We start from the raw sequence: 27,904 nt of genomic DNA, 5'->3' as shown, positions 1-27,904 counted from the left end.
GGCTTGTTTAACAAGCAGGTTGTTAGTGCCCTGTGCTCATCAAGTACTGCATGACCATGCATTTCATCTCCAAAATAATGCCCAGTCCCTGCTGTGGGATACAGAATCCTTCTTCTCCTCCTTGGCTCCTCTGCATGCACACCAGGGAGGCTGTCATCAGTGGCATGGGGTGGCATGAGCAGGGCAGGTAGCTGCTGCTCCCTGGTCCTTGTGCAGGAGGGAAAAAACGAGCATGGTGAGGCCCTGGCACAGGTTGCCCAGAGAAGCTGCCCCATCTCTAGAAGTATTCATGGCTAGGTTCAATGGATCTTTCAGCAACCTGCTCTACTGGAAGGTGTCCCTGCCCATGGCAGGGAGGATGGAACTGGATAAGCTTCAAGGTCCCTCCCAACTTAAACCATTCTATGGTTCTGTGACTTGCTGCCTGTGCCAGTTCCCCCATCCTTAGCCAAGAAAAGTGTCCAGGCATTGGGACTGTGTTTTACTGTTTCTTCTTTTTTTCTATTTTTTTCTGAGTTTAATAAACTAGAATAATTTATTTGACAGAACACAGAAACATCACAGACAGGGTGGAGAAACCAAAGCAGCAGGTATCAATGATCAGTACAAAGGAACCACTTTACAAAAAGAAGTACCACGCTGCCCATCAGCTTTACTCAAAAATTACGGGGGGGAGGGGGGTGGGCTCAGCTCAGCACCCCACAAACAGGGTGGGGGGGATGGAGCTATCCCTACAAAATGCTCTCAGATGACAACGCTGACTGCAACAGCACAATAAATAGTGGGAATGGCCTCTCAGTGAATGGTGGGAGACCAGAGACCCTCGGAGGGGAGAGGAGGTCCAGGCACCACCAATCTGGGAGGTACAAGCATCTGTTAAAACACTGATTAGGGTGGCAAAAGCCCTGATTCTCCCCTACCCCCAAACAGGTGCTGGATCCCATGCAGGCAGAGCGAAACATCAACCAGGGGGGCTTTGCAGCTTGGCAGGACAAAAGTATCCCTGGCAACATCCTGATGGGGAACAAGGCTGTTCTGCCACAACACTGCCATGGCTGTGAAGAGGCATTTGAGGCCTCTCCCAGAGCAAGCAGTGTGTGGGGAATAGCACAGACCCACAGGGTCCCCTCTGCCACCTTAACCTGGCACCAGCAGCTCCCAGCTCTAAGCTGGTTTCCTCCAGGGAGATTATACTGGTGTGAAAACAGATGCAGCTGAGAGAACCCCTGGGGTTGGCCACTTTGGGGGGACTTGGGGGAAGAAAAGGGCAGGTGCTGCCCACCCCCTTTGTTTGGAGCAGCTGGGGCAGGGGCCAAAGTCAAAGCCAGGCTCATGCATCCCAGGGAGGGAACACATGCAGCAGGGCCGGACAGAGCGGGATTGGTCATGGGTGAAAGGAAGGGACACCAAAGTGCACAGGTGCCTTTTCCCATGAGAAGGCTGCCTAAACCCCCCCCCCCAATTCTGCTGCACCCTCCCTCCCTGTAGCAAACTGCTGTTGAGACTGGGCTTATATAAAACTCATAAAAGGGGCATCTCATAGTAAAGGGCTCTAGTGAATGGCAGGAGGCTGGACAGGGACGGAGTTATAGTGAGCCCCAGTGCCTCCAGCACCTCCCTGGCCGTGCCCTGCACGGGAAACAGCAGCTCTGGCAGCTGGATGAAGAGACAACACGGCACAGCTGGACGGTTATAGGTCCTGTGGCCATCGGGCAATTGGTAGGCTCCCAGTACAGGTAGAAAACAAAATGAATTAATTATAGAAAAGAGAAGCAGCCTAATGTAGGGGTGTCCCTGGGGCAGGGTGGCGAGCTGGGGGGGGCTCGCTTATCTGTCGTTGAGCTGTGGGGAATTTGTCCGCTCCTCCTCATCCTCCTTGTCATCCTTCATGCCTTTCAGTCGCTGGCGGGCGAAGTCTTCAAACACAATGTCATCATCGCTAGTGGGGACACAAGGGAAGTGGGTTTAGGTGGGGTGCAAGGTGAAACACCTCCTCTCCCACAAAGCTGTCCCAGCTTACCCAGTGAGCTCAACTAGCACCACCACCATGTTACAGCAGCTCAGGGGGCCCCAAAACTTCCCATCCCTAGCAAACAGCCTTGGTTTTCAAAGCCTTATTAAATATTTGCCCAATGCACCCCAAAAAGAGACCCCAAGCTCTCCAGCAGGTGCAGCTTTACCAGAGCCATGGGCATTTGTCCCACTCTGGGGGAACCACAGACCGGCAGGAAGTAGCTGGGTGGGTTAAGTACCCTAAAACCTCCCAAACATATCACCAGCCCTTGGAACGCTGTGGCAACAACCTCCCGCACCCCAACACGATCCCGGCGGCCTCTTACTGCAGTTTCTCCTGTTTTTTGGAAAGCCATGCAGGGAAGGGTGAAGGAGGAGAGAAGAGAGAGGGGAACAGCACACGTCATGCATTACAGGTGACATGCGTGGGGTTAATCACACGTGCCAATCCCATGGCACAGCAGGTGTTAGAGAATTGGGGGGGTGCCATGCAACCGCCATGTTTCACATTCCCACAGGACATGTGGGAATTGGGGGAGGGGTGTATTTTAGTCTCTTACTTTGTATCAAGCTCTATCAGATTTGTATCTATGGGCGCTTCATTCTCTGGAACTGAACAAAGGGATGACACAAGATTAGTCACAGGGTGGTGAGTGCCATCCCACCGAGGTGGGTGACACCTTCCCCAGGATCATCTCTGCCCTCCTACCAGGGTGGGCAAGGACCCCCCCACCCCGCCATCATTGCCATCCCACTGGGGTGGCTGAGATTCCCCTGGAGTCATCACCACTTCCAGTGTGTGGATGCAACCCCCCCGGAGTTTGGCGACACGGGGGTGATGGGAGCACCCCCATTTAATGCTGAGGCCCTATGAACAGGGCCAACAGGAGGCAAGAGTCTCCCTCCATGCAGCCTCACTGGCTCCCTTTGCCCCCACCCACACCCAGGGATGCTGCCCCTGTCACTCAGGGACAGACACTCACTGTCCCGGTGTACTGGCTCCTCCCTGGGTTTGGGATGCATCAGCGTGAAGGGCAGCTCCACTGCAACGTCGCTGGAAGAGACACCAGGGTAAAGCACAGGCCTGCCTGCACTTTACATGTAGAGCAAGGCAAATTTGCAGAGGGGGAGCAGAACAGCACCCCCATTAGAGCTGCTATAGAGACCACAAAGCTGGGCAAACCCCTGTGTCAATCTCCATGGAGCTGCTCAGCAGCTCTCATGCCTCTTGGCTGAGCATGGACACCAAGGTGGGGGATCAGCACAGGCCCCCTGGGAAGCAGAGGGGCATCAGGAGGGAGAGCTGCATGACAAAAATCTGTCTTTAGCAGCTGTTGGGGGGTATCCAAAATTCCTTGAGCTTAGGCTGCAGCCAGCAGTGCCATGGGAATGGCAGGAGGTGCACCAAGTTTTCCCAGTGCTCAGTGGCCATGGTGGCATCAGGGCATGACAGCCTAAGCACAGCCACACCCAGGGGCAAGTAGGACAGAGCTCAGAGAGAAGTGTCCCAAAAGAGGATGAGTAGTCCCACGGTCCCTGTAGGGACCTCCCTGTGGGAAGTGATGTGAGGATGAAGACCTAGGAAGCCCCAGAGATTTGCCTCCCCACATCCAGAGATGCTTAGCCCTATGGAGCCACCTCTGTGCCCTGCTCACTCCCCAGCAGTACCCACAGGCCTCTCACTCCAGTACAAGTAGGATGATGCAGAATTCAAACCCTGCCAGCATTCCCAGCAACATCACCCCAGCCCCACCTCTGCCAGGCTTTTTGCTCTAGGTGAGACAGCATCTCCAACACAGTGGAATTCCCAGGACAGGCATGGGATCAGGTAGCACCCTGAGGGGCTGAGGGGGTGCAGTGAGGATCAGGGGGCGCTGGGGGGAGTGCGGTGTTACCTGGAGGCGAGGTCTCCCAGCAGGCTGGCATGAGTCAAAGGATACAACACGTTAGTCACTGTCCCCTCCCAAGGACACACAACCCCACACACCTTTTGTCCCACCCATGCTGCTTAGTCCCAGGGGAGCTTTAAGGATGATGGGGCCCCACCTGCAGCACAGACCAGTCCCAAGGTTAGAGAGGAGGTGCAGCACGGTGGGGGGTGCCCAACACTCACCCTCCTCGTGACACCACCAGCTTCACCTTCACCTTGTAGGAGACAATGATGCCCAGGATCTCCTTGTTGGCTCCATCTCTTAATCTGGAGGAAGGGGCAGGTGGGCATAAGTGAGGGAATGTCCATGGGGACCAGCCCCCTGTCCTCCCGGAGGTCCCCCCATGGGATCTCCTCCACCCCAAGCATCACCCCTGAGCAGGGGCTGGATGCCCCCCAGGGCCAGGTCCTGCCCCCACGCTGCAGGGGAGGCAGGAGCCCTGGGGGGTAGAGGGGCTCACAGTGTGCTGGAGGCCAGGTTGGTGTCCTCGTGCTTGAGCTTCCCATCCAGCGCCAGCCCCCGCTTCTCCCGGTTGTTGGCAAGGAAGGGGGTCAGGGTGTAGACTTTGCAGAACGTCGAGCTCGGGGCCACCATATCACTGGAGATCATTTCCAAGGTCAGCCAGAGCCCCAGCCACCCACAGCCCCACAGGCCACCCAAGACATCTCCATCTTAGCCTGGTGAACTCCACATATTCCCATCCCTGCCACAGACTGATAAACATCTCTTTCCTGGAGGACGCAGAGGGTGACATCCCCAAGATGACACCAGAAAAAAGGTCTCCATCTCCCTGTTCCTCCCACTGGTTCCTGCTTCCCAAGTGCAACATCCCAGTGGGACTGCACTGGGGCAGGAGACCTCCAATGCTCCTCCAAGACCCCCCAGAGGTCTCCAGGGCTCCAAGGAGCCAGTACTCACTCGGCATCCTCCACAGCCACTGGGCACTTGTACTGGGCAGTGTTGAAGAGGCAGATGTCAGCATACTGACGCACTGGGGAGAGACACAGCGAGATGGGGATCAGGGTACGCCCCCACAGGGATAGGAACAGGGACACCAGCAGGGTGGGGCTCTACTCTTCACCTGAGATCTTGATTTTCTTCACTGTCTTGTTGGTGTTGTTGGTGACGTGCACGTTGACGCTGATGGGCTCCCCGTGGTAGTATATCTGTAGGGCAGCAGAACAGAGAGGATGGTGAGGTCTCCAGGGTCACCCCACCAGTGTACACTCCCCAGTCCCTGCCCACCTCCTTGTCCAGGGATGCCTCAAGGTGCAGAGGCTTGTCTGACATGAGGAACTGCCGGGTGGTCTCTGCCATGGGCTGGGGGCCGGGTCTCTCTGGTGCATACTGGACCTTACGGATCACCAGGCGCACCGAATTCCTGGGGGAAGACAAGAGAACTCAGGCTGCCCACAGGCTACCCTCTTTCTTGGCCCATTCTGGGTCAAATCCCTCTTTTCTTCTGGTCTGCTGGGTCAGAAGGATGTAATGGAAGGTCTTGTCTGGATGCCCACCAGAGCTACAAGGGGAAAGCCCTATGGCTGGGCCAGGTTGCCCACAGCAGGTGTTGGGCTCCTTGCACAGTGATGGATATCCCAGCCCTTAGATGTTCTCTGACCCATCCCTACCCTGGAGAACACCTCCATCCCAGCCTCATTGTGGAAAATATCCCCATCCAAGCCCCTTCCTGGGTAACAACTCTATCCTATTCTGGAAAACATCTCACCCAAGGTGGGTAACAAACTGCAGTGCCCCTTTCCTGCTGCCAGTACCAGGAGGATGCTGTTCCCACCCAGGCTGGATGGATCCCCTCTGCTTACCTCTTGTGGATCTTCTCCTCCAGGTTCTCAGCACAGAAAGCTTTAACCTCATAGTCCACTCCACAGGCCTGAAAACCAGGAATGGGGGAGAAGGAGGCAGAGAAACCCTTTTGCACTCCCCAAAGAGGTGACCCCAGCAGTGGCCACTCACCACAGCCTTGTGGCATGGGAACATGGGGGACCTTACCTTCCCCGTGTCCTCTGGGCCTGGCTGCAGTGTGACGGAGCAAGGCAGGTTGGGGGGGATCTGGAAGGGAAAGGGGGGTGAGGAGCTTTCTGGGGGGCTACCAGTACTTCCCTATCCTATCCACAATGGAAAGAGGGAAATACGGGAAGGATTTCCTCATTTTACTATTGCATTTCCCAAATCCCAAAGTGTTACAAAAGTACATTATTTTAGAGGGTTTTAATTAATTGGGGATTTTGAGAAATCAGGGCATCAGGGACATTTTTGAGGCCATAGGATTGAGCACTGTAAAATGTCACAGAGCTCCAGAGGGGGTGGCTGTTGCCAGCCGGGGGCTACGTACAAACCACAAACAGGACAGGGCTGCTGTGGAACGTGCCTTGAGCTGTTTTATTTTCCAGCATCACTCTCATTACACGGTTATGACAATGGCAAGATGCCAGCAGCTCACATCCCACAGTGGCCAGCATTGCCAAAGCTTTGCTGGGGAAATCAGAGGAGCAGGGGATCTACCCCCACCCCATTCCCTACCAGAGCTGTCCAGTGCTGGCATGGATTCCCAGTGTTACCATGGACCCCCTGGTGCTGACACAGACTGGCAGTTTCCCTACTGGTGGCTACTTTCTGCTCACGAGTTTGAAGATCCACCACGAGAAGTTGTGTCTTGATCACAGATCAACCCCAAGCACGACCCCACAGGGCCAGATGGGACCCTGCTGTCCCCACCAAAGGGTTCACTGTCCCTTCAAGCAGCCCAGAGCACGGTACCTCGAAGGTGAAGGGGTAGGCGTGCTCGCCCAGCTTCTTGATGAGCCGCTCCTGCAGCCGTGTCAGGGGCTTCTTGTCCTCGGGGACCGGGGGAAAGGCCTGGGAGTTGGCCACGAACAGGTCCTTGCGGAAGGTCAGCCCCAGCACATCCAGGTCCTCACGGCCATAGCGGAAGGCGCAGGTCAACGTCACAAACACTGGAGAGGGTGACAAGGGGAGGCTGGAGCAGGGTGTGGGTCATGGAGGGACCATCATGGCATGGGGGCACCAAGGCAAGGTGGCATCCTGCCACCAGCACTGGGAAGCAGTGGCTTGAGGACAGGCCATGTTGAGAAGACGAGGATTCAGCAGCCAGCTGTGCCTTTGGATGCCCACCACAGCACCCCCATTCTCCACAGGACAGGGAATCTGTCGTGGGGACAGGGGCTGGAAATTGTCACCAAAGAGCCCAGAGATGCCAATGCCTGGGTAGGATTGCATGGGGATGCTGGCATCACCCTGTGGCAGTGCCACTTCTGTGGCCCCAGGGTTAGACATTACCTTTTCTCTCCTTCAGGTATTCAGGATCCACCAGCACTACTCCATCTGCAACAGAATAGCCAGGTCAGAAATGTGCCATGGGGACGGGGGGGACACACTGGCAGGGTTAGGGGACACGATGGCAGGGTCAGGGAATGCAATGGCAGGGTCAGAGGACATGCTGGTAGGGTTAGAGAGGAACATAGAGGAAGGGTTTGGGGGCACACCAGCACAGTTAAGGGGGGACATACTCCCCCTTTACACAGAGAGTCATCACCTCCAAGCTGCCAGCTGGGGCCTGGGAGCAACACACTGCTAGCAGGGACAGTCTGCACCTACCACACCCAGGACATATGCAAAGCCACAGCAGGACATGAACATTATCCCAAATCAGCTGTTTTCTGCTCCCCAAAATCCTTCCCAGACAGCCCAGCCCATCCTGGCATGCATTTCCCTACAACTGAGGTCCCCTTCCTGCCACCACATACCCACGGGGTCCACCACGTCAATGTGGTCCACGAAATCCCTCTTCCCAAGGTAGACAGTGAGCTGCAGGGGAGAACAAGGTGTCAGGGTGCACAGAGCAGACCCCCCAAGTCCCCCATGTTGTCACCACCCACTGGGGTCTATAGCCCTCATCATCCCCAGTGTCACTCTGTCCCTGTGGTAGCCAAAAGCCAATCCCACCCCATTCCAGTGACAGCCTGGAACCAGAAGTCCCCAGAACAGGAGACACTTTGCATTTGGGGACTCTCGGGTGGCACCCCAGGGGTTTGTACTCCACTGTCAGGAGTGGAGTGCTGCTGCCTGACCCAAAACCCCCACAGGCAGAGTCACCTGCACCCCAGCACTCCAAAACCTGTCTGCTTGACTCCTGACCTTGGGAAAGCCGCCCACCAGCCCCACTGTGCCTCAGTTTCCCTTCCTGCCACCCTGGCAGGATGCTGAGGCAGACAGGGTTCAGGGACATGCCCACCCCCACTCCCAGCCATGTTTGTGACCCCGTGGTTCCCCCCACCATGTCCCCCTTACCTTCCCGTTAGGACTGGCTTTCTTAAACACCCTGCAAAACAGCAAAGGGAGGTGAGTGCTGGAGCGAGGGGTACCCCCCACTCCTGAACCCCCCTCTACTCCTGGCTCCCTGCCCATGGAGCTGTCCAGCTTTCCCCCCCCTTCAGGAAGGGTCCCTGGGGGAAGAAGCATCCACTGGCACAGCCCCATGGTGCCAGGTGCATCCAACCCTCAGCACCCACTGCCAGGACCCAGCTTTGGATAATGGAGGCATCAGGATCTCAGCCCACCCCTTCACCTAAGGATGGTGCCCAGAGACCACTGTGAAAGGCAGCAGCACCCCAGCACCCACCTGGCCCTGGGGACAGTATGTGGGACCATGGGGTCAAGGCATGCACAGGATGGGAGCATCCCATGGGATGAACCCACCTCACCATTACCTCACATGGATGCATCCCAAAGCCATTGGAGAAGCAGAAAAGTCTGGGTGCTCCTGTCCCCAGGGCTTTTTATTGCCATTCCAAACAATGGAACTAGCCCCCAGACACCCCTCTCAACTCCCAAAATCCTTCTGGAACACCCCACAGAGATATGGGAGAAAGGATGTGAATCCAACATGCCACTGCTGGGGAATGCCAGAGCATTCCCAGCCTGCCTGCTGCAGGCAGGAAGTGGGCAGAGGCAGGTAGGGTGCCTGGTGCTGCCAGATATTTTGGAGCCTGCCCTGGCACGAAGCCACCCATAATGGGCTCTCCTCAGATAATCCTTCCTCGCCTTTAAATTCCATTAAAACCATCCGGGAAGATTAGTAGTGGTTTTAGGCTGGAAAAAACCCAATTTCCCAGGGCAGCTGCTTGGCTCTGCCAAAATGTCAAAGGTTGCTAGTGGATGATGACCCCTCAGCCACCCCAGTGCCTGCAGCTGCCCACACCAAGCCAGGGGCAGGCAGGGAAGCAGCAGCTGCTGGGTTGCAGCCTGGGGGTGACCACCACCCCAGCAATGGGGGAGGATGCATCAGGAGATGTGTGGGCACACCCCTCACTCCCATATCCCTGAAATGCTCTGTCCCCACCTCCCTGTATCCTATCTGTGCACTCCTGCACGGCCAAGCCTCCACATCCCTCTCTTGAGAGCCATGGGGACCAGCACAGCCTGGCCAGGCTCTGCCCAGGAAGCAGGATCTGGTCTGGATAAGGGAGTGTGGGGGCTGGGGGCCCTCGTTCCCTTGTCCCCAGATAAGCCACAGGAACCCTCTGCCACACACATAAAATATTGGGGACATCCTTCTGGCTGTCCCAAGCCACTGGGAGCATCAGGAACATCCTGCTGGCTCTTCCTGGATGGCTTTTCCCTGTGGGGGTTGGGGGATTTGGCTGGGACTCTTCCCAGCCAAAATGGGAAAGCACTTCCACAGTAGGATGTTTGTCATGAGGGTTTGCTGATGAAGGTGTGATCCTGTGCTGGTGCAAAGAAAGGTGGAGTTAGTGGGAATTTAATGGGAATTTAAGCTGTTCCAATTAAGTAACTTGGGGAGATAAAGGCCTCAGCTTGCCATGGAAGGGCATTAGCACCCCACAGTTTCTGGGATTTGAAAGCCATGGGAGGATCAGTCTTCATAGTCAGGGATGGAGGGGCAATGAATGCATCCTCCTGAGAGCCCAGAGCAACTAACAGCAGGATTCTCATGGGTAATTAATGAGGCATTACTTCAGAGCAGGATAAGGAGCATCCCCTGACAGCCTGTCACCCCACACCCCACAGTCCAGCTCCCAGGGGAAGCCCCAAAGAGGGTCCAGCACGCTGGATCACAACCTGAGTGCACTGGGAAGGCTGGAGGCTCAGTGGGTGCCACTGCCAGCCCCTGTGACACGGGTGGTGCTCCCAGCCAGCCCTGAAGGCACTAACATTCCTGCTAATGAAGCCAGTGCGAGTGAGACTGATGGCAGGTGCTGCACGAAGCCATTCCTCACCACCCTGCCTGGCACATACTCGTGCTGGCACCACACTGGAACAGGCCCCATGGAGCCTGAGCCTTGCTGAGCCACGCACTGCAGGTGCAGAAGCCCCAGGTTATGGGTGCAGAAGCTCCACAGAATGCAAGAGCTGCACAGCTGCACCCTGTGCATGCAGGAGCCCAGGCTGGCTCCCCACTGTGGGTACATGAGTGTGCTGTGCCCTCATCCTGTGGGTGCAGCAGCCCTGCCTGGCCCCAGGAGCTCACACCTCCCCTGCAGCACGGGTGACAGAAGGGAAGGGGCACATGGGGACACGCTGGCCTCTTGCTGCCAGCGGGGTGACCGTCACCCGCCTCCGGATCTAGAGGGAGGAAAGGAGGAAGTGTGAAGCCTTCCCTCCCCCTCCAGCCCTTCCTGGTGTCGAAATCCTGGAGACATGAGGCAGGAAGTGGCCTCTGCTGCTGCCCATCAGAGCCTTGGGGCCTCATGCCCTGGGCTGGCAGTGCCAGTGCCCCCTGAGCCTGTCACACTGCCACACAGCCACATCCCATCCCGCCTGCCCTCTCCCTGCCATGGATCCCATCCTTTAATGAGCTTGTTAGGCACCCAGCCAGGGCTATTATTAGTGGGGTCTGTTGGATCTTGATTGGAAGATTTATGAGGATTTAATTCCCCTAGGCATCGGAACAGGATCCGATGGCAACACCATTGATTGCCTTTGAACCCCGGGCAGAGGATTCAGGGGTTTTGCCAGCCCTCATGCTAACAAGGTTGGCTGGCAGATCTAATTAGCTAGGGCCACGTTAGAAGGGACCTCCAGGGATAATGGAACCACCGGCAACCACATCACACACACCGGCACAACCCCGCGGTGGCGGCCAGAAGCTCCATGCCAGCTGTGCCTGGACAAGCCTGGAGAACCATGCCAGCCAATCCCAAAGCAAGAGCATGCCACAGGCCCAGTGCTGCATTCTGCATCCCTGCTGCATTCATCTGTCTGTCTATCCCCTCCCAGGGTCAGCAGCAGCATCCCCCAGCAGCTGGGTCAGAGCTCCACCAACTTCCTTGGCAAGGAAACGCCTGAGCTCTGGGATCCGGGATGTGTCTGGATCCTGCTGTTATTACCAGAGTTTGCTCTCCAAACAACATCCAGGAAGCAGGAGTCCTGGGCTACCCTCTCTTTCTCTTCCCAGTGGAGATCCCTGTCCTGCTCCCACACCCTATGGCTTCACCTAGGGGGATGAATAGGGTGGTGGAGGGGCTGAGCAGCAGGTCTGGCGGTAGGTGAGGGTCTCCCCCTAGCAGCAAGGCGCTGTGGTGGAATGCTGCAGAGGGGCTGGATGGTACTGCTGGGCCAGAGGAACGGTGCCAGGGGTGCTTAATGCCAGCCAAGGTGGGCTCTGGTGTACCAGAAGCACTGCAGCACTTCCCAGCCACCAGGAAGCCACCCTCAAGCCACAGGCTAGGAATCCCAGCAGCCAGGAATTCCAGTAGCTGGGCATCCTGTGTGGGGCTGCAGCTGCCCTGGCTGGGTGCTGAGTGGGAAAAGCAGGGAAAGGTGATCAATGATGCCAACAGCCACCAACTCAGCTGTATCCTCCAGCTCTTCCCACTGGTGACTCCCAAGAAAAGTGGGTTGCCACAGCAGGAATCAGCCAAAATGGGCTTTTGGGGATAGTAAATCAGCTCCCACAGCTGAACCTCCTGATCAAACCCAGTGGATTTGGGTTTGGAGATCCGAACTGGAGTGGAAGAGGGATTTGTCAGCCTAATTCTTCCCCCCTCACCCTCCCCCAGCTCCCACGGTACCCGCTGCGTAGGCAGGGAGAAGATCAGCTCATGCCTCTCCTGCCGGCACGCCTGCTGATGGGAATGCTGCTCACCAAGCTCCCCCTGGCACCTGAAAAACCCTGCAGGCCAATCTAGCTGCATCCTGGGGTGTGCACCCAGACATTGGGGGGGATGCAGTGGCTGCTCCAGCCCCCTGATCTGTGGGGCTGCCTGCCAGCCCCAGGAACGCAATACAAATTCTCAAGAATTCAGGATACTGAGCAAGGAGGAAGCGGATGCTGTCAGCCATGGCTGGGGCACCAACACCCAGCAGCAGGCCGGCAGCAGCAACAGCCGCTTCCCAGAATGCTGGATGAGTTCAACAGGCACCCACAGCTCCCATCCTGCCACTCCAAAACACTGCAATGCTTCTGGAAGGTTCTGCCCAGGCAGGCCAGACCCCCTCACCCTTCTCTCACGCCGTGGCCATGGTGGGGGGGAGCAGAGGCTGCACCAAAGCCCCTGATCCTGCTGCCAGGGGACATGGGGATGAGCAAAGGGAGGGCCATGGTGTTGAGGGGTGAGCAGGAGCACTCTGAAATCCCTGATCCTCCGTGATTAATGGCTAAGGGGGCAGAAAGGGATTGGGGCGAGGAATGGGACTGTCAACACCTTGACCGCTCTGCCAGTGCCAGCGGGCGAGCGGATGTCACAGGATGTCACACCTGTGAGCGGATGTCACACACCCAGGCCTCCCTGCAAGGGCTGGCAGGGGTCATCAGGCTCTCCCTCAAATCCCAACAGTTCCCTGCAGGATGTGCAGCCCCATGGGTCCTGCAGCTTTCCTTAAATCCCAACAGTTCCCTGCAGGATGTGTACCCTCACAGGTCCTGCAGCTCTCCCTCAAATTCCAACAGCTCCCTGCAGGATGTGCAGCCCCACGGGCCCTGCAGCTCTCCCCCAAATCCCAACAGATCCCTGCAGGATGTGCACCAGGCCCTGCCACCGTCTGCACCTGGAGCCCTGGGGGGCACAGGGGGGGTCCCCATCCACCTCTGCACAGGGGCCCCTAAAAGACAGCATCCCCATGGCAGCATTCCCATGGGATGAAGGCGTCGCAGGCCCTCGTGTCCCGGTGTTCCAGGGCTGGCACGTGCTCCCTGACACCCCCAGCTGTGCCGCATGCCGGGAGTGACATCAGGGCCTGGGTCCCCCGGCGTCACCGCGATGACAACAGCCTCCCCCATTCCCAAATCCATGCAGGCTCCAAATCTGATGGGGAGGGAGCAGTGACGCCCCCGGTCTCTGGATGCTCACTACGGCTCGGGGAGCGCCATATCCCAGCAGCGGGGCCACCTCAGGGGACCACCAGCTCCAGCGCAGGGCACGGGCAGCGCCTGTCCCACCCCTCCCCCGCCGCTGCCGGGCATGCCCCCCCGGGATGCTCCGCTCTGTCCCGGTCCTCACTCACCGGGTGCCTTTGTCTCCCATGGCCCCGCCGATCCTGCGGGCTCAGCCGAGAAGCGCCGGCTGGGCTTGGAAAATTACTGGCTGGATGGTGGAGGGAGCGGCGGCGGGGCGGGCGCGGGGCCCGGTGCGGCCCTGCTCGGGCCCGCTCGGAACCGCTCGAAACGCTCGAGCACGCTCGGAAACACTCGGAACCGCTCGGCTCGGCCCGGGCGGACGCCACGCCGGCCGGTTCGGGGCCGCTCGGAACCGCTCGGGCAGGTTCGGAACTGCTCGGAGCCTCTCGGAGCCGCTCGGACACGCTCGGAGCCGTTCGGCAGGGCTCGGCCCGTCCCGGTTCCGGTGCGGACGCTGCTGCCGCCGCCGCCGCCTCCGCCCGCCCCTGAGCGGCGCGGCCCCGGGGCCGGGGGCGGCGGCGCGCAAGGGCCGCACGGGCGGGGAGAGGATACGGGGAGGCGGGGGGGGCACCGGGCTGACACGGGGTGGGCGGGAAGGCGGTGAGGGGGTAGGAGAGTGTGGGGCAGTGCGCGCGCACACACACACGGAGCGGCGGGAGCACGCGCGCGGCTCGGGGCGCCCCCCAGCGGCTGCGCGGGCACAGCGGGGAGAATCGCGCGTGTGATCCTGGGGACGCGCGTGGGGAACGGAGACCGGCGTGTCAGCCGGGACACGTCTGAGGGCACACCGAGACACGTACGTGTGCACACACGCGGCAGTGTGAGTGCAAAGTGTCTGTGGGCAGAGGGACACAACTTGCACGTTCACGCGCACACGTGCATACAGACGCCATGCACACACGCGTGAACTCACGCGCACACACGTGCACAAACATGCATGCTCACACAAACACGTGCACACAAAATAGTGTGTACACGTGCGCATACCCCCCATGTGCACACACATGTACACATGCGCGCCTACAACCCCTGCACAGATAGACAGACAGACGCACACCCACAGACACACACGCACTTGCGAACACCCCGCCCCCGAGGTGTCCCTCCCCTCTCCAATGGAATCCGCCTTCCTTGCAAGAACACGTCCATCCTTCCGCCCCGCCCTCCCCGTCGGCCGTGTCCCCCTCCCGCCCGCCTCCCGTCGCGGAGCAGCCCGTGGGGAACGGGGATTCAGGTGATCCCGGTGCTAGGTGCATCCCCAGCTGGAGCATCCCTTCCTATCCCGCCCCATCGTGGGGCGGATGGAGGGGACCGAGGATGGACACGCGATGTCACCTGTGCCCACTGTGGGGACACGTGCACCCCACCCACGGGGCAGCTTTACCCCATCCTTGGGGAAACCTGCTCCCCACCGTAGGGATCAGCCGGGACGAAAGGACAGGAAGCAATGACGGGCCGAGGCTGCGGTGCGGGTCTGGAAGGAAGGCAGTGATACCCTGACGGATCCAGGCAGGAATGTCACCTAAGGGCACAGAGCCCTCGGTGGCAGAGGCAGAAGTGGGGCAGCTCCTGGCTGGGAACCATAAACCCTGCTCTGGGACTAGTTCGGAGGATTAAAGGGTTTAATCCCAGGATTTGAATCGGCGCTTGGAGCGGGATGGAGGCATTTGGTAGTTTGGAGCATTTGGTAGTTAGGGCAGTTTTTCGCGGTTTTTCACCCCCATTTTGGCAGCTCACGGAGTGCCAGAGAGTGCCAGCACCAAAGCCTCTGGGGACTTTTCCTCTGGGTATAAAATGCCCAAAAGCTGTCAGATTGGGCTGGGATGAAAGTGCTGCATTGATTTTGGATGATAAATTGCTCCTTAGCCGGATGGCGGGAATGAAAGCTGCAGTCCTGATGGATGATGGGCAGGCTAGGGGATCCCCTCTGGGGCTGTGCAAGGATGGCTGCAGGAACCAGAGGAGCAGCTGGATTCTGCCCCAGTCCCTGCCCAGGCTCAGAGGGGTCCCAACACAGGCCTGATCCTGCATTCCAGCCTAGGATCCCCCTGCAGTCCCAGCCCAAGCTGGATCCTGCCCCAGGCCCAGCTCCCCCTGCTGCCAGGCTGGATGGGGCCCAGCATTGGAGCATTCCATGAGAGTGGAACATCCAAGGAGGGGCTGGAGCCTCCTGGGGAGTCAGAGCTACACTGCCCAAGCTGGATTCTCCCCCTGAGAGTGATTTTGGTGTTCATAAGTTTCAATTGGAGCTCCCCGGACTCCAACAAGGCCACCCACCAACCTGTCACGGGAAGGTTGACATATGAAATTTATTTAGGAAAACCAAAACCCACCAAAAAAAGAGAAATAATAATAAAGAAGGAGCAGGAGGAGGAGAAACAGTAGGTGGGGGGAGGAGGAAGAGGAGAAGGAGGAGGAAGAAAAGAAGGAGAATAAGAAAAGGAGGAGGAGAGGAAGAAAGAGAAGCCATCTCCTCCTTAGGCTCCATTGGAGTCCAGAACAACCAGTGCCGCAAGACAGGACAGAGAAGCTGGAGGAGGTTTGCACACCCACACACGCCTGTGCACACTCCTGGGTGAGCTGGGCTGGCTGTGAGCTGCACTCCTCACTATCCAGAGGGGTATATACAGGGGCAGGAGCTGGGAAAGCTTTGACTACCTACACACACCAGCAGCAGGGGCTGGAAAAGTGGGATACAGCTGGGAAAAGGGCATCCCTGTGTGCCCCCACCACGGTGTGGTACCTGGGATGCAGAACCCAAGTGCAGGACACCCCCACATCTGTTGGATGGGGAGATGTGTGCATTGTCAGGCATCCCTGGGCGGCACTGGGATGCAGGGGCTGTCTTTGAACAGTTGTACCTACTGGCACCTTTGTGCCAGGGCTGTGCCAATGACACAACAGGGATGGGGCTGCTGTCCTCCTCTTGCAGCTTGGGGGTTCGCTGCCTTCTGGGACCATCCCCACCCCCTGTGGCAGTGTGGGGAAGGGGGAGGGCTTAAGGGGGTCTTGGAGGCAAAACCATGGGCCAGCAGAAAGACTCAGTCAGCAGGTGGGTCCCACCAGGCTTCAGGCAAAGCATCTCACTAAAGGCATCTCCGAGTAGGTAAGGCAAAAGGAATTCAGGCCACTTCAGCCACGTGGAGCAGCTCAGCGTTGAGGTCTCCCATTGCTCCTGCAGACACGCTCCAGGTATCCCGAGAACACCGGCAAGTCATTGCTCACAGACAAGCCAAGGAGAGAAGCAGCCACCGTGCAGCCCAAATCCAGGAGGGACCCACTGTGGCACCACTGGGGATGGTGCCATGGGTTACCGCAGAGCAGTGGGCATGGGGTGGCAAAGGGCCCCACGTGCACTCTTGATCCCTAAAGAACCAACACCAATGCCAGCAGTCCTGGAATTTTACCCTGCTGCTCCCATCGCCTTTCCCTGGTGTGGTGGTGGACTCATCCAGCCCCCGCAAGCTGGATGATGCAGCCTGAGGGCTCAGTGCACCCTAATCCCCCGATGCTGAGCACACCCACTCAGCCCCAGCCCCCTCTTCAGCTCTGCCCCAGCAGTTCCCCTGCTCAGGGGTGTTTCAGGTGGCCTTGGCTGGGGTGATGGAGCCCAGGATCACATACAGCTGGTCGGACCCTGGGGGCTGGCAGAGCCCCTGGGATGGGGAGGGTCCATATGGGTTGGGTTGTGGGACTGGGGAGACCACAGGAGGGCAGCAGGGTCCATGCACAGTGGTCTGTAGGACCAGAAAAACCACAGGAGATTGGTGGGGTGCATGCATGGCAGTCAGGACAAGGAGAGAGTCATGGGAAAACACCAGGGTCCATGCATGACCAGATCAACCATGGCTGATCAACAGCATCCATGCATGGTGCCACGTAGGACTGGAGGGACCACAGGAAAATAGCAGGGTCAATGCATGGTGGTCTGCAGGACCAGATGGACCACAGGAGACCACTGGGGGTCATGTCCAGTGGTCTGCAAGACCAGAAGGATCCCAAATGTTGTCAGGATCCGTGCACAGAGGTTGGTATGGCAGGAGTTGTGAAGCCACTGTGAGCTAGGGTTACTCACAACATGGTCACCAAGCAGAGAAGCTGCTTGCAGTGAGGAGGCTCCGGGTGGACACCTCAGAGGAACACCCATGTTCCTCTGCCTATGGCAAGGACATGTGTGGGACCAGAAGGTGAAGATGATGTGTGGGACCAGATGGACCCCCTGTGGAGCACAGCCTCCCTCCCCTGTGCATGCAAACCAGCAGCAGGACCCCCAGCCTTGGCAGGTGTGTAGCCCTTGTAGGGGATGTGGTTGTGTGGTTGCATGGGACTGGGCTGTGTGAGATATGAGCCCTTCCATGGGTGAGTGGGTTCAGGGGTCCTGGGGGGGTGGGGCTTTCAGCCAAAGGATGCTCAGCAGCTGCTAGGGAGAGGCTGCAGCTGGTTCTCCAGTGTGGATCCCAGCAGGGGATGCAGGCACATCCCCATGGCCGTGGCCATCCCACTCTGGTGCCCCTTCCCTCCTCCAGCTGGAGCCAACCTTCTTCCATGGACCTGATCTATGGTCCCCATAGATCTCCGTAACACCCCCCATATGCTCTACAGCCACCCCAGAGTTGTCCCACTGCCCCTCACCACCCTGCCCCACTCCATCCCCTCTGTCCTGCTGACCCATGCACACCCATGTCATGGTGACCGAGCCCTCCATGGGTGCTTCCACCAAGGACATCGTTCTTATTGTCACCCCATGGGGACATGACCTGCAGTCTTAAGGCAGCTTAAAGCACATCCATCCCCCAGCCCCACCGTGTCCCTTGGTGCTCCCAGCCACCAAGGCAAGTGTCCCATGGACTCCTGGGTGGACGGGACACCTGAACACCCACCCTGGAGGGAGGAGATAGTCACTCAGTGGTGGGGAAGGACCAGTGGCAGCTGCTGGCAGCACACAGCCCTTGCTGTGGTAGTCCAGATTCACTGATATCCCCCCAAACCTCCTCCCCATGAGCTGGGGATGAGGCTTGGGGATGCTCCCAGCCCAGCCATGGCTGTGGCCCCCCCGTCGCCTTCTTCACTCGGCCCCAGCCTCAGCGGGCTGCCCCACCTCAGGTTCCAGGCAGCCATTGAGCTGGGGGTCAGGGACCTGTGGGTCATATTCCTCATCCAGAAAGTCCAGGGAGTTGTTACTGGGCAACCCCCGGATGGTGAATTTGTGGGAGACCTTGGTCCACTGCTCCCGGTTGCTGGCCACCCGCTCGTAGAGCTCTGCTGCCTTGGGGAAGAGATCCTGCAGCAATCTGGGGAGTGGGGGATGCATTCCATCAGCACAGGGCTGCACCCCTTACTTCAGTGTAACCCCCTTGGCTGACTGCAACCCCCATCCCCACAGCCTGGAACGCTCCCCAGCATCTGCCAGACCTGGCACACACAGCCCCCGATCCCACCCTGAGGGAGGTGGGGGTGGCAGGGGGTCCTCCCCATCCCAGCTCCAGCACTGGGGCTCACTTGTAGATGGGCATGGCAATGTGCTCCATGAAACTGATCTGCAGCTCGGGGATGTAGGCTTTCTCCCGGTCCATCATCTCCAGCGGGCTGTTCCCCATGGCTTTCTCCTGCATGGGTGGTGAGGAGGGTCAGTGCCAGTGGTGCTTTCCCCCCACTCCCAGGCAAGACCTCTCTGCCCACTGCCCACCCCCCCATCCCATTGGTGCTGTCTAGGAGCATTGGCCAAGCCCAACCCTGCCAGCTGGTACCTACCAGGTCACCCTGGGAGAAGAACTCCTTGTAGATCAGCTCCTGCAAGAGACAGGTGTCAGCACAGAGGGTGCAGCCTGGGATGATCCCCCATCCCCACTGCCCTCCACACCCCTCCCTACAGCTCTGAACCAAGCAGGGATATGGTCTGGCTTGGAGAAACTGGGTTCTGCATGGTCCAGGGTCCTGCATGGAGGAACCCACTCCACAAGGGGCAGGTGTGTGCCTGGGGACATGCAGGTGGCCTAGGTGGGTTCTGAGGTGGCATTCAGGGGTTTAGCTCGGTGGTGTGGCACTCACTGCAATCTTCCTGGTGGTCTTCCAGCCCTTGGTCTGGTCAGACAGGTCACAGGAGGTCATGAGCAGGCAGAGCAGCAGGCTGCGGTGCTGCTTGTTCTTGGAGTCATATCCCACTGTGGGCACAGTGTGGGGCAGGGCTTGGGATGGGGGGCTCAGGACAGAGCTCCATAGCCCCCCTCATGCCACATTGTGAGCATTTAAGGGACAGCCAGAACCTTCTGTGTCATGTCCCAGCCATTATCACCCCTGACATAAGAACCTCCCAGCTTTGGTGGGATGAGTTCTTACCACCCCTCAAATCCCAATCCCAATCTCCATTGAGGATCTTCACCTTCTGCCATTTTCTGGAGATCCTTGAAGATGCGGAGGTGGTGGGCCAGGTCGGTAGCCAGGATGATGTCCCGCATCAAGTCCAGCATGCGCTGATAGTCCTGAGGGCAAGGCAGCTGCTGTGACCAGGTCTGTGCCCCTGCCAGCTCCCACACCCCCCGGGATCCAGGGATGGGGAGCGGGAGGTCTGGAGAGGACGCAGGGGCTCAGCATGGGCAGGGGGTGGCAGGAGAGAGGTGTTTGGGTGGGGGACTCACCTTTCTGGAGAAGTGGTCAAAGATGTTGCAGCCTTGGCTGTTGAGGATAGCAATGGCTTGGGCAAAGTGATGCCTCTGTGGGAGAAGGCAGGACGGTGAAAGCAGGCAGGGAGCAGGCAAGGATGCTGCCACGCAGCCAGAACCCAGGAGAGATGGGCAATGAGAGATGTGGGGGATCTCACCTCCATGACAGAGCCCTCTGAACTGTAGAGCGCAGCCAGGACTGATTTCTGCAAGGCAGAGCAGCCAGAATGATGGAACTATGGGGGTGAAGACCCCCACAGTTCTCCCCATACCTCTCCTCCCCCCTCGCCCATCCCAGCTCTGGGCTCGGCTCACCGAGGCCACCTGGAAGGAGTTATTTGTTCCTCTGTGGTCCAGGTCGTGGCACATGCAGGAGATGAAGAGGGCAAAGATCTCGATGTCTCTGGGGAGGGGGAGGAGGGAAACTGAGGCAGGCAGGAGAGCAGGGAGCAACCCAGCCTGGCCAGGGGTTGGAGAACAGGGTCAGGGATAGCACCTGGCCTTACTCCAGGTAGTTAACGAGCTCCAGGTTCTTGTAGAGCAGGTAGCAGAAGTGGGAGACGGAGAAGGCGTGCATCCAGTTGTGGTAGGGAGGGTCACGGTACCCCTTCTTTACCATCAGGCAGAACCTGGACAGGGGCAGAGCCATGCAGGGTGGGTCTCACCCCACAGGGACCTCCACCTTGCCAGGTGCCCACCAGGCAGGCACAGGCACGGGCATAGGGATCAGGATGGGGATGAGGATGGGGAAGGGTTGGGGAAGAGTGATGGGAGGGGGATGGGGACAGGGAAGGTAGACAGTTTTCTGCATGGGGATGGGCATAGGGATAGGGATGAGGATACAGACAGGGGACAGAGAAGGTGGACAGGGATGAGGATGTGGATGGGGACAGGGAAGGAGATGGAGGGGATGAAGTAGGTGGATGGGGATGGAAATGAGGATGGAGACAGGGAAGGTGGACAGGGATAAGGACTCACCTGGTGAGCGTCTGACGGTCCATCTTGTAGGTGTTGATGAAATTCATGTCTTGCAGCATACTCAGGATGGCCTGGCAGGAGGGATAGAGGGAGTGGCAAGGAATGACAATGCCCAGCAAGGTCCCCCACGAGCCATCCCTGCCCCTGCTCAACAGGAAGATGCTCAGGGCTGCAACCACAACCCTTCACCCCAGCACCCCAGGTTGGGATATATGACCTGGCTGAGGCCAGGCAAGGGATGGTGGCAGTTGAGAGTTGTCCCCATGGTCCTCACCATGGAGGTGTCATCCTCAGGCAGTGAGCGTGGTGTGTAGGTGAAGCTGGCAAAGTTGGGGTCAATGGTGGACACAGGCTGGATGCCCTCGCTCAGCAGTTTGGTGTACTCATCATCAGACACCTGCAGGAGCCATAGGCAGTCACCCACTCTGTGGTCAGATGTCACCAGGTGTCCCAAAGGCCACATGAACCACAGGGAGAGCAGAGAGCCCTGGGGTATCACCACCACCCAGCTGTGTGACCACCTTGAGATAAAGGGTGGGGGCACCATGATGGCAGTGGGGATCCCAATCCCTGTCCCTGTCCTCATGGTACCTCACCTTCATGTGGTACATCATCATCTCGTTGGCCAGGTGGCTTCGGTACTGTGCCTCATTCACCTTCTTGTACAGCAGGGACTGTGGGGCAGGATCAGGGATGGGAGTGCTGGGGGTGGGCAGACACCTCCAGCACCCACCAGCCCACCCTGGCACCACAGCACATCTTTGTGCCCGTGAATTCCCTTCCCATCCCAGCGCCACCACCACTTGTCCCCAAGGAATGGGGACCACAAACACACATCCCCCCATCCATCACTCTGTGCTGTGGCAGAGCTGGGAGCCCACACTGTGTGTGACCCCCTCCAAGTGGAGGACCCCCAGCACATACATGGGCGATGCTGATGCCGCAGTAGATGGAGAAGGCAGTGGCCAGGTCCTCATCGAACTTGCTGAACCAAGGGCCATTGATCTTGTTGACCAGCTCTGCCACCCCAATGACCTCTGGAGCAGAGGGGGAACAGCAGGGGTATCAGGCCCTTGTGCTGGGAACAGGGTCATGCCTGTATGCTGGGGACAGCACCGTGTCTGTGGGCTTAGGGCAGGGTTGTGCCCAACTAGCAGGGACAGTGCTGTGCCTGTGGGCTGGGGACAGCATGGCATCCACATTCTGGGGACAGCATGACACCCACATTCTGGGGACAGTGTGGTGCCCAGGGGCTGGGACAGGCTCATGCCCAGGGACAGTACTGTGCTCATGTGTTGGTGGACAGGATCGTGCCCACATGCAGGGTACATGATCATGCCCATGTGATCAAGGACAGTGCTGTGCCCATGGGCTGGGACAGAATCATGGCCATGGGCTGGGGGACAGTGCTGAGTGTCTGTAGGGGGACAGGATCATGTCCAGGGACCACGCTGAGCCCACGGACTAGGACAAGGTCATCTCCATGTGCTGGGGTCAGTGCTGTGTTTGTCTGCAGGGGGACAGCCACACCCAGGAACTGTGCCCTTGTACCAGGAGACAGCACTGAGCCCAAGGGTCAGGACAGGACCATGCCCACACTCATGGGACAGAATGCTGCCCTGATGCTGGGGACAGGACTGTGACCATGGGATTGGGACAGGGTCATGCCCATGTGCTGGGGCAGTGCTCTGTGTACGGGCTGGGGGCAGAATGGAGCCCATGGGCTGGGGACAGAAAGGTGTTCACATGCTAGGGACGAAGGGGGTTCACATGCTGGGGACAGAGCTGAGCCAGGATTGTGCCCCTGTGCTTGAACAGGATTCATGCCCACAGGCTGGGGATGATGCTGTGGCCGTGCTGCATGCTGGGGACAGTGTCATGTCCACATGATGGGTGACCAAACCACCATGTGCCAAGACATCTGCTGGGCCAAACCTATGCCCCCCTGTTCCGTGTGCCCCCATCCCTGCCTCACCCTGGCTCTCATTCTTGATGGGGAAGCAGAGGATGTTGCGGGTGCGGAAGCCAGTGCTGTCATCCACGCCGCGGTAGAAGAGCGGGTGTGAGTAGGCATCCTTGATGTTCAGGATCTTGCCAGTGGTGGCCACGTGCCCAGCGATGCCCTGGTCTGCTGGGATGCGGATCTCGTAGCTCTGTGGGCAGGGGAAGGGGATCACCAGAAAGGCCTGTGGGGAGGGACACAACCCCAGGCCCCCAAGCTCCATGCTGTGCTCACCTCGTCATCCACCACTCCACCATCGAACACCTTGGCCACCAGCTCGTGACTGAGCCGGTCCAGCAGGAACACAGAGCATCTGCAAGACACCCCGCTGCCATTCTCACCCACTGGGGAGCTCGGTGTCCCCTGTGTCCCCTCACCCACGTGCCCCACCACCACCACTCACATCTCAGCATTGCTGAGGTTCCGGGCCTCCGTAATGATCTCCTGCAGCAGGACAGAGACATCATCTGCAGGGGTAGCAGTGAAGGGTCAGGGACCCCAGCCAGGCAGCGCTGCCCCCTCTTCCCCACTCATGCAGTGAAAGCAGGGGGAGGGTTTAGCTCAGGGTCCCAGCAGGAAGTCTGGGGGGCTCAGAGGGACAGGGGCAGTGTGGGGAATGTGCCTGTATGAGCAGCACATGTGTGCAGCAGTGCAGCTGCACATGTGTACGTGTGTTTCTAGGAGCTCTGTGGTCATGCTATGTGCATGCATGCAGCCATGCAGCATCAGTGCGTGCCAGGTTCTGTGCCAGCTCATACTCTTCTGTTACCATTCCCCAACAAGGGGACAAGGTTTTCCCTGGCTGGGGACAGAGACCCCATTGCTACCACCCTCCAGGGCTGGGAAGTGATCATCCGTTCCCCATTCCAGCACCCTCACCATGGGTGCTCTCCAGTGCACCTACCCAGGTGGGTGAAGAGGTTCTTGGCCACCTGCAGCAGGGCCTGAGGGGACAGAGAGAATGCCATTAGTGACCAGTGCGAGATGGGGCACGCACACATGCACGTGGCACAGCCCTGCACATGCTCACCTGGCACTCACACTTGAGCTTTTGCTCCTTCTGGAAGGCCAGGGTGCTCGTGAGCACCGTGGAGGTGTAGCAGAAGCAGTGCTGGATCTTGTGCTCATCCGTGTCTGTGAAGCTGGTGGGGGCACACCTCAGTTGTCCGTCCCCATTGGTCCCCCCCCTTCTCCATGGGGACAATGCTCCAGCATCCCAAAAGTGAGGGGGTGCAGCCCCACAGAGAGTCCCAGCCAAAACGCTGCTCACCTCTCCCCACTGAGTTTGTTGAAGGCGCAGGCCAGTGCCACCACCTGGGAGGTGGCCCGGCTAATGACAGGGACACAGAGCATGGAGGTGACCTCGCAGCCCAGCATGCTGCTCAGCTGCTTGTGCTCCTCCTGCAGGGAGAGGGAAGATGGAGCTGGAACCCCTGGCCCACTCCAGGAAGCCCCATAGGACACTGGAGTGACACCCGTGTCCCCAGGTGTGGAAGGCACAGAGCTGGTACCCACTTCACTGATGTCCTTCAGCGTGATGGGCTTCTTGTCCTCCACCACCTGCCCCAGGCGCCCAAAGGTGAGCTGTGGGGAAAGGGAACATGTTAGCACACAGCACCCACTGCCCACCCCCCGACCTCCCAACCCCTCACCACCTCCCCTTGCTCACTGAAAAGCTGATCTCCTCATCCAGGACACGGTCCCCCACCACCTGGAAAAAATGAGAAGGAGGGGGTGCCCATAAGGAAGACACCATGCCAGGGGGTGTCCTGTAGTCCTCTGTGGGGGTCAGGCTTGGGGGGCTGGCCCAGTGGCACCTACCTGGCAGAAGAGCTGGTGGTTGTCCTCAGAGACGAGCAGGAGGCAGCAGCACAGAGACTGGGTCTCCTGCTTCAGCTGGGGAGTTAAGGGGAGAGTCAGCACCCCAGCCTGCCCCAAGCACTCCCCAGGCAGAATCCAGCCCCTCCTGTCCCCCCCTGTGCCCAAGGCACCCACACATGGCACAGAGAACTGGGTGCCCCTCCCCACAACCTCCTCCCCATGACACAGCAGGTTCACTCTGGAGGCTGCTGATGGCAAGGGGAAGGCTGCTCACTCTGGACACTACTGAGGGTCATACTGAGGTACAGAATGATAGAAGCAGGAGAGGAACCTGGATGTTCTCTCAAGGAGCTTTTAGCGTGACAGTGGCACTGTTAACTCTGGAGACTATTGATGGTTGTTACAAGGCTGCTCACTCTGGTCACTACTGATGACTCCACGGGTGATGCTTGAGGCTTTTCTTGGCTTTGGGGAATTTTCTTGTTTTGAAATAAAACAGGGCTCCCTGGTGTGTCCTGGGGCTGGGGGCAGATGGGGACAGGGGGCTGGTGGAGCAGCTACTCACGTAGTTGATGACCTTGAGCTGCAGCGAGGCGGCATCCAGGTCATACAGCTCACCTGCGTGAGGGTCACAGTGCTGTGAGGGGCTGAGCATGGCTTCACCCTGCCCACACGCCCCTCCCTGCCAGTGTCCCCCCAGGTACCACAGAGCTGCAGGATCTTGCAGTCCAGGTCACTGTAGCTGCTGTCAGGTGCCTTCTCAGCCTTGGCCAGAGAGGTCTGGGAGGAGCTGGTGGAGAGGCTGACCTGGGGCCAGGGCTGCAGCTTCTGCAGGGCTTGCAGGCGCCGGACCGCCACCAGGGCCTGCAAGGTTGGGCAGAGGGGACAAGGAGCAGCAGGGCTGGGGGAAAGGCTGGCAGGTCCCCAGGTGGCAGGTCCACAGTTGAGAAGGAGTCACTCACGTGTCTCTCTAGCGCACGCAGGTTCTGCTCGTCTGAGTCACTCAGCTGGCCACAGTGCACCTGGAGCAGGAGTGGGGTCAGGACCCTCATGGCCAGGCCCTGTGCCCAGAGCCCTGCCCATGTTCCTGCACTCACCAGGATGACACAAACCACAGCCCCACTGTTCTTGTCCACCAGCGGGATGATGAGCACTGCAAGCAAGAGAGGGTTGGTCCCAGCTGGGCCCCAGGGCCAGCCCGGAGCTGTGGAACTCAGCTCTTGGGGTGCATGACCCCATTACATCCTGATGTGTCATGACCCAGCCAGGCAGTCAGCCAGCCATCTCTCCATCTTCCCACCCATCCATTATCCATCTGCCCACCTCTCTGCTTCCTTGTCCCTGAGAACACCTCTCAGTCCCAGTGCCCACCCGTCCCTCATGCCTCCATCCTGTTTCTACCTACCTGTCTATGCACCCATCACTCACCCACACACAGCTGTCTCAGCCACTGCCTCTGACCACCCATGGACCATCCATCCATCCATCCATCCATCCATCCATCCATCCATCCATCCATCCATCCATCCATCCATCCATCCATCCATTCATCCCTCCCTCCCTCCCTCCCTCTATCCACTCACATCTCAATCCCCCTCCCTGTCCCACCACCCAGCCCTACACCCACACCCCCATACATGGGTGGTGCACCAAGAGCACCCTTCCCACAGCTCCCACCTTGTGTGCCAGCGGCCAGGGGCGCTGCCAGGGGTCCCAGGTGCCGGCCAGGGAGCTCGGCAGGGAGCAGCCCCCCACATTCCAGCCGCTTCTGCTTCTGCACAGCATCTCTGTGGGGACAGGGATACTTTGAGCACCCCCTGGGAAGGTGAACCACCAGGAAGGGGCAATCCCTGGGCAGAGACACCCATGGGATAGGGACAGGTTCAAGGACTGTGCAACACACATGCATATGTGTGTCCCTGCAGGCATGCACAGCCCCTGAACACAAATGTGTGTGCTCCTGCAGGCACACAGCCCCTGTGCCAACATCTGCGTCCCTGCACATACACATAACCCCTGTGCACGTGTGATGAAGGAAAGGATGGGAAGGATGGAGATGGGGACAGGGATGGAAACCCTCCTGCCTTCCATACACACCATGCCTGTTCATGCACTCCAGCGGGGCCCCCCCATGTGCCCATCCATGCCCAGGGCTGGGCAGGGGACCGAGCTCACCTGAGCTTCCCGTTGGGCGGCAGCTCGTGGGGGGGGTCATCGCAGAGCAGCCGCGTGTCCCCATCCAGCAGGTAGATGTAGACGTGCTCCTGGGGAACAGGGGCAGCCACACGTGTGTGCAAACACGTGAGCACAGCCACCGGTGTGCACAAACACGTGTGCACACCCGCAGTGGCACATGCACACATTCACAAACCCAGCCCTGCCCACGCACTGAGCCCTGCTCAGGTGTGCACAGGCAACTGTGCACATGTGCCCCATTCACATCCACCCATGGCGGGGGGGGCCCATGGCATGGCACTGACTGGCACAATGCCCAGCCACCACCAGCATCAGGGGCACCAGATCAGGGCCACCAGCACCCCCAGGGTCACCACCAGCACCCTGGGGCCACCATGAGCACCAGGGCCACCACCAGCACCACCCCAGGCTGATTCCCAGCATCAACCAGCAGATAATCCACTCTCTGCTCCCTCCAGGGCTACCCCCAATCCAGGGAGTCTCAGCACCCCCATAATCCCCACCCACCCGAGGAGGATGCTCTGCTCCACATCCCTCCCAGCCCCCAGGGATGCAGATGCATCCCCCACCTACCACGGCGGGCAGCAGGGTGACAAGGGCATGGCGGAGGGCATCGCGCAGGGCAGTGGCATCAAGCGCAGCCCCCAGGCTCAGCAGAGCATCCTGCAGGGACAAGAGCAGAGCAGGGGCTCACTGGGGGTTGATTCCATGGAGAAGGGCACTGCAGCACCCACCCTCTCTGACCCCCGCCATGGCACAGGTCCTTCTGCTCCCAGACCCCTTGCAGTGGCCTCCAGTCTGCCTGGTGCCTTTTTTGGAGCCAAACCCTCCTGTGCTGGTCAAAAAGGGAGAAGAGGCTTTGGCACTGAGCCACACACTGCCCTCAGTGCTAGCCATGCCATAAAGAAAC

At 58.9% G+C, this 27,904-nt stretch overlaps 2 protein-coding genes across 3 annotated transcripts in view; both read right to left on the bottom strand.

Moving 5' to 3' along the window:
* Nucleotides 1–475: 475 nt before the first annotated feature.
* Nucleotides 476–13,717, bottom strand: LOC131097071 (beta-arrestin-1). 2 transcript variants are annotated; one of them, XM_058045775.1, is made up of 16 exons: nucleotides 13,446–13,712; nucleotides 8,271–8,301; nucleotides 7,727–7,787; nucleotides 7,260–7,304; nucleotides 6,720–6,916; nucleotides 5,952–6,011; nucleotides 5,765–5,832; nucleotides 5,190–5,325; nucleotides 5,026–5,110; nucleotides 4,863–4,935; nucleotides 4,405–4,542; nucleotides 4,127–4,210; nucleotides 3,909–3,932; nucleotides 2,997–3,067; nucleotides 2,574–2,625; nucleotides 476–1,939 (listed from the first exon to the last, which is right to left on the bottom strand). In XM_058045775.1, the coding sequence occupies exons 1-16, from the start codon at nucleotides 13,463–13,465 to the stop codon at nucleotides 1,828–1,830; spliced, it is 1,257 nt and encodes a 418-aa protein (XP_057901758.1). In that variant the 5' UTR covers nucleotides 13,466–13,712; the 3' UTR covers nucleotides 476–1,827. The 2 variants fall into 2 exon arrangements, with proteins under 2 accessions (XP_057901758.1, XP_057901759.1); XM_058045776.1 differs by lacking the exon at nucleotides 3,909–3,932 and having other exon boundaries at nucleotides 13,446–13,717.
* A 1,905-nt stretch (nucleotides 13,718–15,622) lies between these two features.
* Nucleotides 15,623–27,904, bottom strand: part of PDE2A (phosphodiesterase 2A) — a 41,660-nt gene continuing 29,378 nt past the window's right edge. The window contains exons 3-31 of the mRNA XM_058045773.1: nucleotides 27,568–27,657; nucleotides 26,974–27,062; nucleotides 26,476–26,585; nucleotides 25,896–25,951; nucleotides 25,761–25,820; nucleotides 25,503–25,662; nucleotides 25,364–25,416; nucleotides 24,799–24,873; nucleotides 24,647–24,688; nucleotides 24,493–24,561; nucleotides 24,248–24,378; nucleotides 24,008–24,119; nucleotides 23,882–23,921; nucleotides 23,381–23,444; nucleotides 23,212–23,290; nucleotides 22,951–23,128; nucleotides 21,900–22,012; nucleotides 21,572–21,649; nucleotides 21,250–21,372; nucleotides 20,976–21,046; nucleotides 20,504–20,626; nucleotides 20,313–20,400; nucleotides 20,156–20,203; nucleotides 19,974–20,048; nucleotides 19,718–19,817; nucleotides 19,387–19,499; nucleotides 19,090–19,128; nucleotides 18,838–18,944; nucleotides 15,623–18,629 (exon numbers count right to left, since the gene is read on the bottom strand). Of these exons, the coding sequence (XP_057901756.1) occupies nucleotides 18,404–18,629; nucleotides 18,838–18,944; nucleotides 19,090–19,128; nucleotides 19,387–19,499; nucleotides 19,718–19,817; nucleotides 19,974–20,048; nucleotides 20,156–20,203; nucleotides 20,313–20,400; nucleotides 20,504–20,626; nucleotides 20,976–21,046; nucleotides 21,250–21,372; nucleotides 21,572–21,649; nucleotides 21,900–22,012; nucleotides 22,951–23,128; nucleotides 23,212–23,290; nucleotides 23,381–23,444; nucleotides 23,882–23,921; nucleotides 24,008–24,119; nucleotides 24,248–24,378; nucleotides 24,493–24,561; nucleotides 24,647–24,688; nucleotides 24,799–24,873; nucleotides 25,364–25,416; nucleotides 25,503–25,662; nucleotides 25,761–25,820; nucleotides 25,896–25,951; nucleotides 26,476–26,585; nucleotides 26,974–27,062; nucleotides 27,568–27,657 (2,712 nt within the window). The 3' untranslated portion in view covers nucleotides 15,623–18,403. The remainder of the gene's footprint in view (nucleotides 18,630–18,837; nucleotides 18,945–19,089; nucleotides 19,129–19,386; nucleotides 19,500–19,717; nucleotides 19,818–19,973; nucleotides 20,049–20,155; nucleotides 20,204–20,312; nucleotides 20,401–20,503; nucleotides 20,627–20,975; nucleotides 21,047–21,249; nucleotides 21,373–21,571; nucleotides 21,650–21,899; nucleotides 22,013–22,950; nucleotides 23,129–23,211; nucleotides 23,291–23,380; nucleotides 23,445–23,881; nucleotides 23,922–24,007; nucleotides 24,120–24,247; nucleotides 24,379–24,492; nucleotides 24,562–24,646; nucleotides 24,689–24,798; nucleotides 24,874–25,363; nucleotides 25,417–25,502; nucleotides 25,663–25,760; nucleotides 25,821–25,895; nucleotides 25,952–26,475; nucleotides 26,586–26,973; nucleotides 27,063–27,567; nucleotides 27,658–27,904) is intronic.

Source organism: Melospiza georgiana, chromosome 2 (genome assembly GCF_028018845.1).
Source record: "Melospiza georgiana isolate bMelGeo1 chromosome 2, bMelGeo1.pri, whole genome shotgun sequence".
Classification (NCBI taxonomy): Eukaryota; Metazoa; Chordata; class Aves; order Passeriformes; family Passerellidae; genus Melospiza; species Melospiza georgiana.
The sequence above is the reverse complement of the archived record's forward strand: the minus strand, read 5'-3'. Positions and strand labels throughout refer to the sequence as shown.

Coding starts and splice junctions, on each gene's coding strand:
- LOC131097071 (XM_058045775.1), bottom strand. CDS start 13,465: ATGGGAGACAAAGGCACCCG. Junction 5,833..5,951: donor GCCCAGAGGACACGGGGAAG/GTAAGGTCCCCC, acceptor CCTGGTTTTCAG/GCCTGTGGAGTGGACTATGA. Junction 5,326..5,764: donor GAGGAGAAGATCCACAAGAG/GTAAGCAGAGGG, acceptor GTCTTCCCCCAG/GAATTCGGTGCGCCTGGTGA.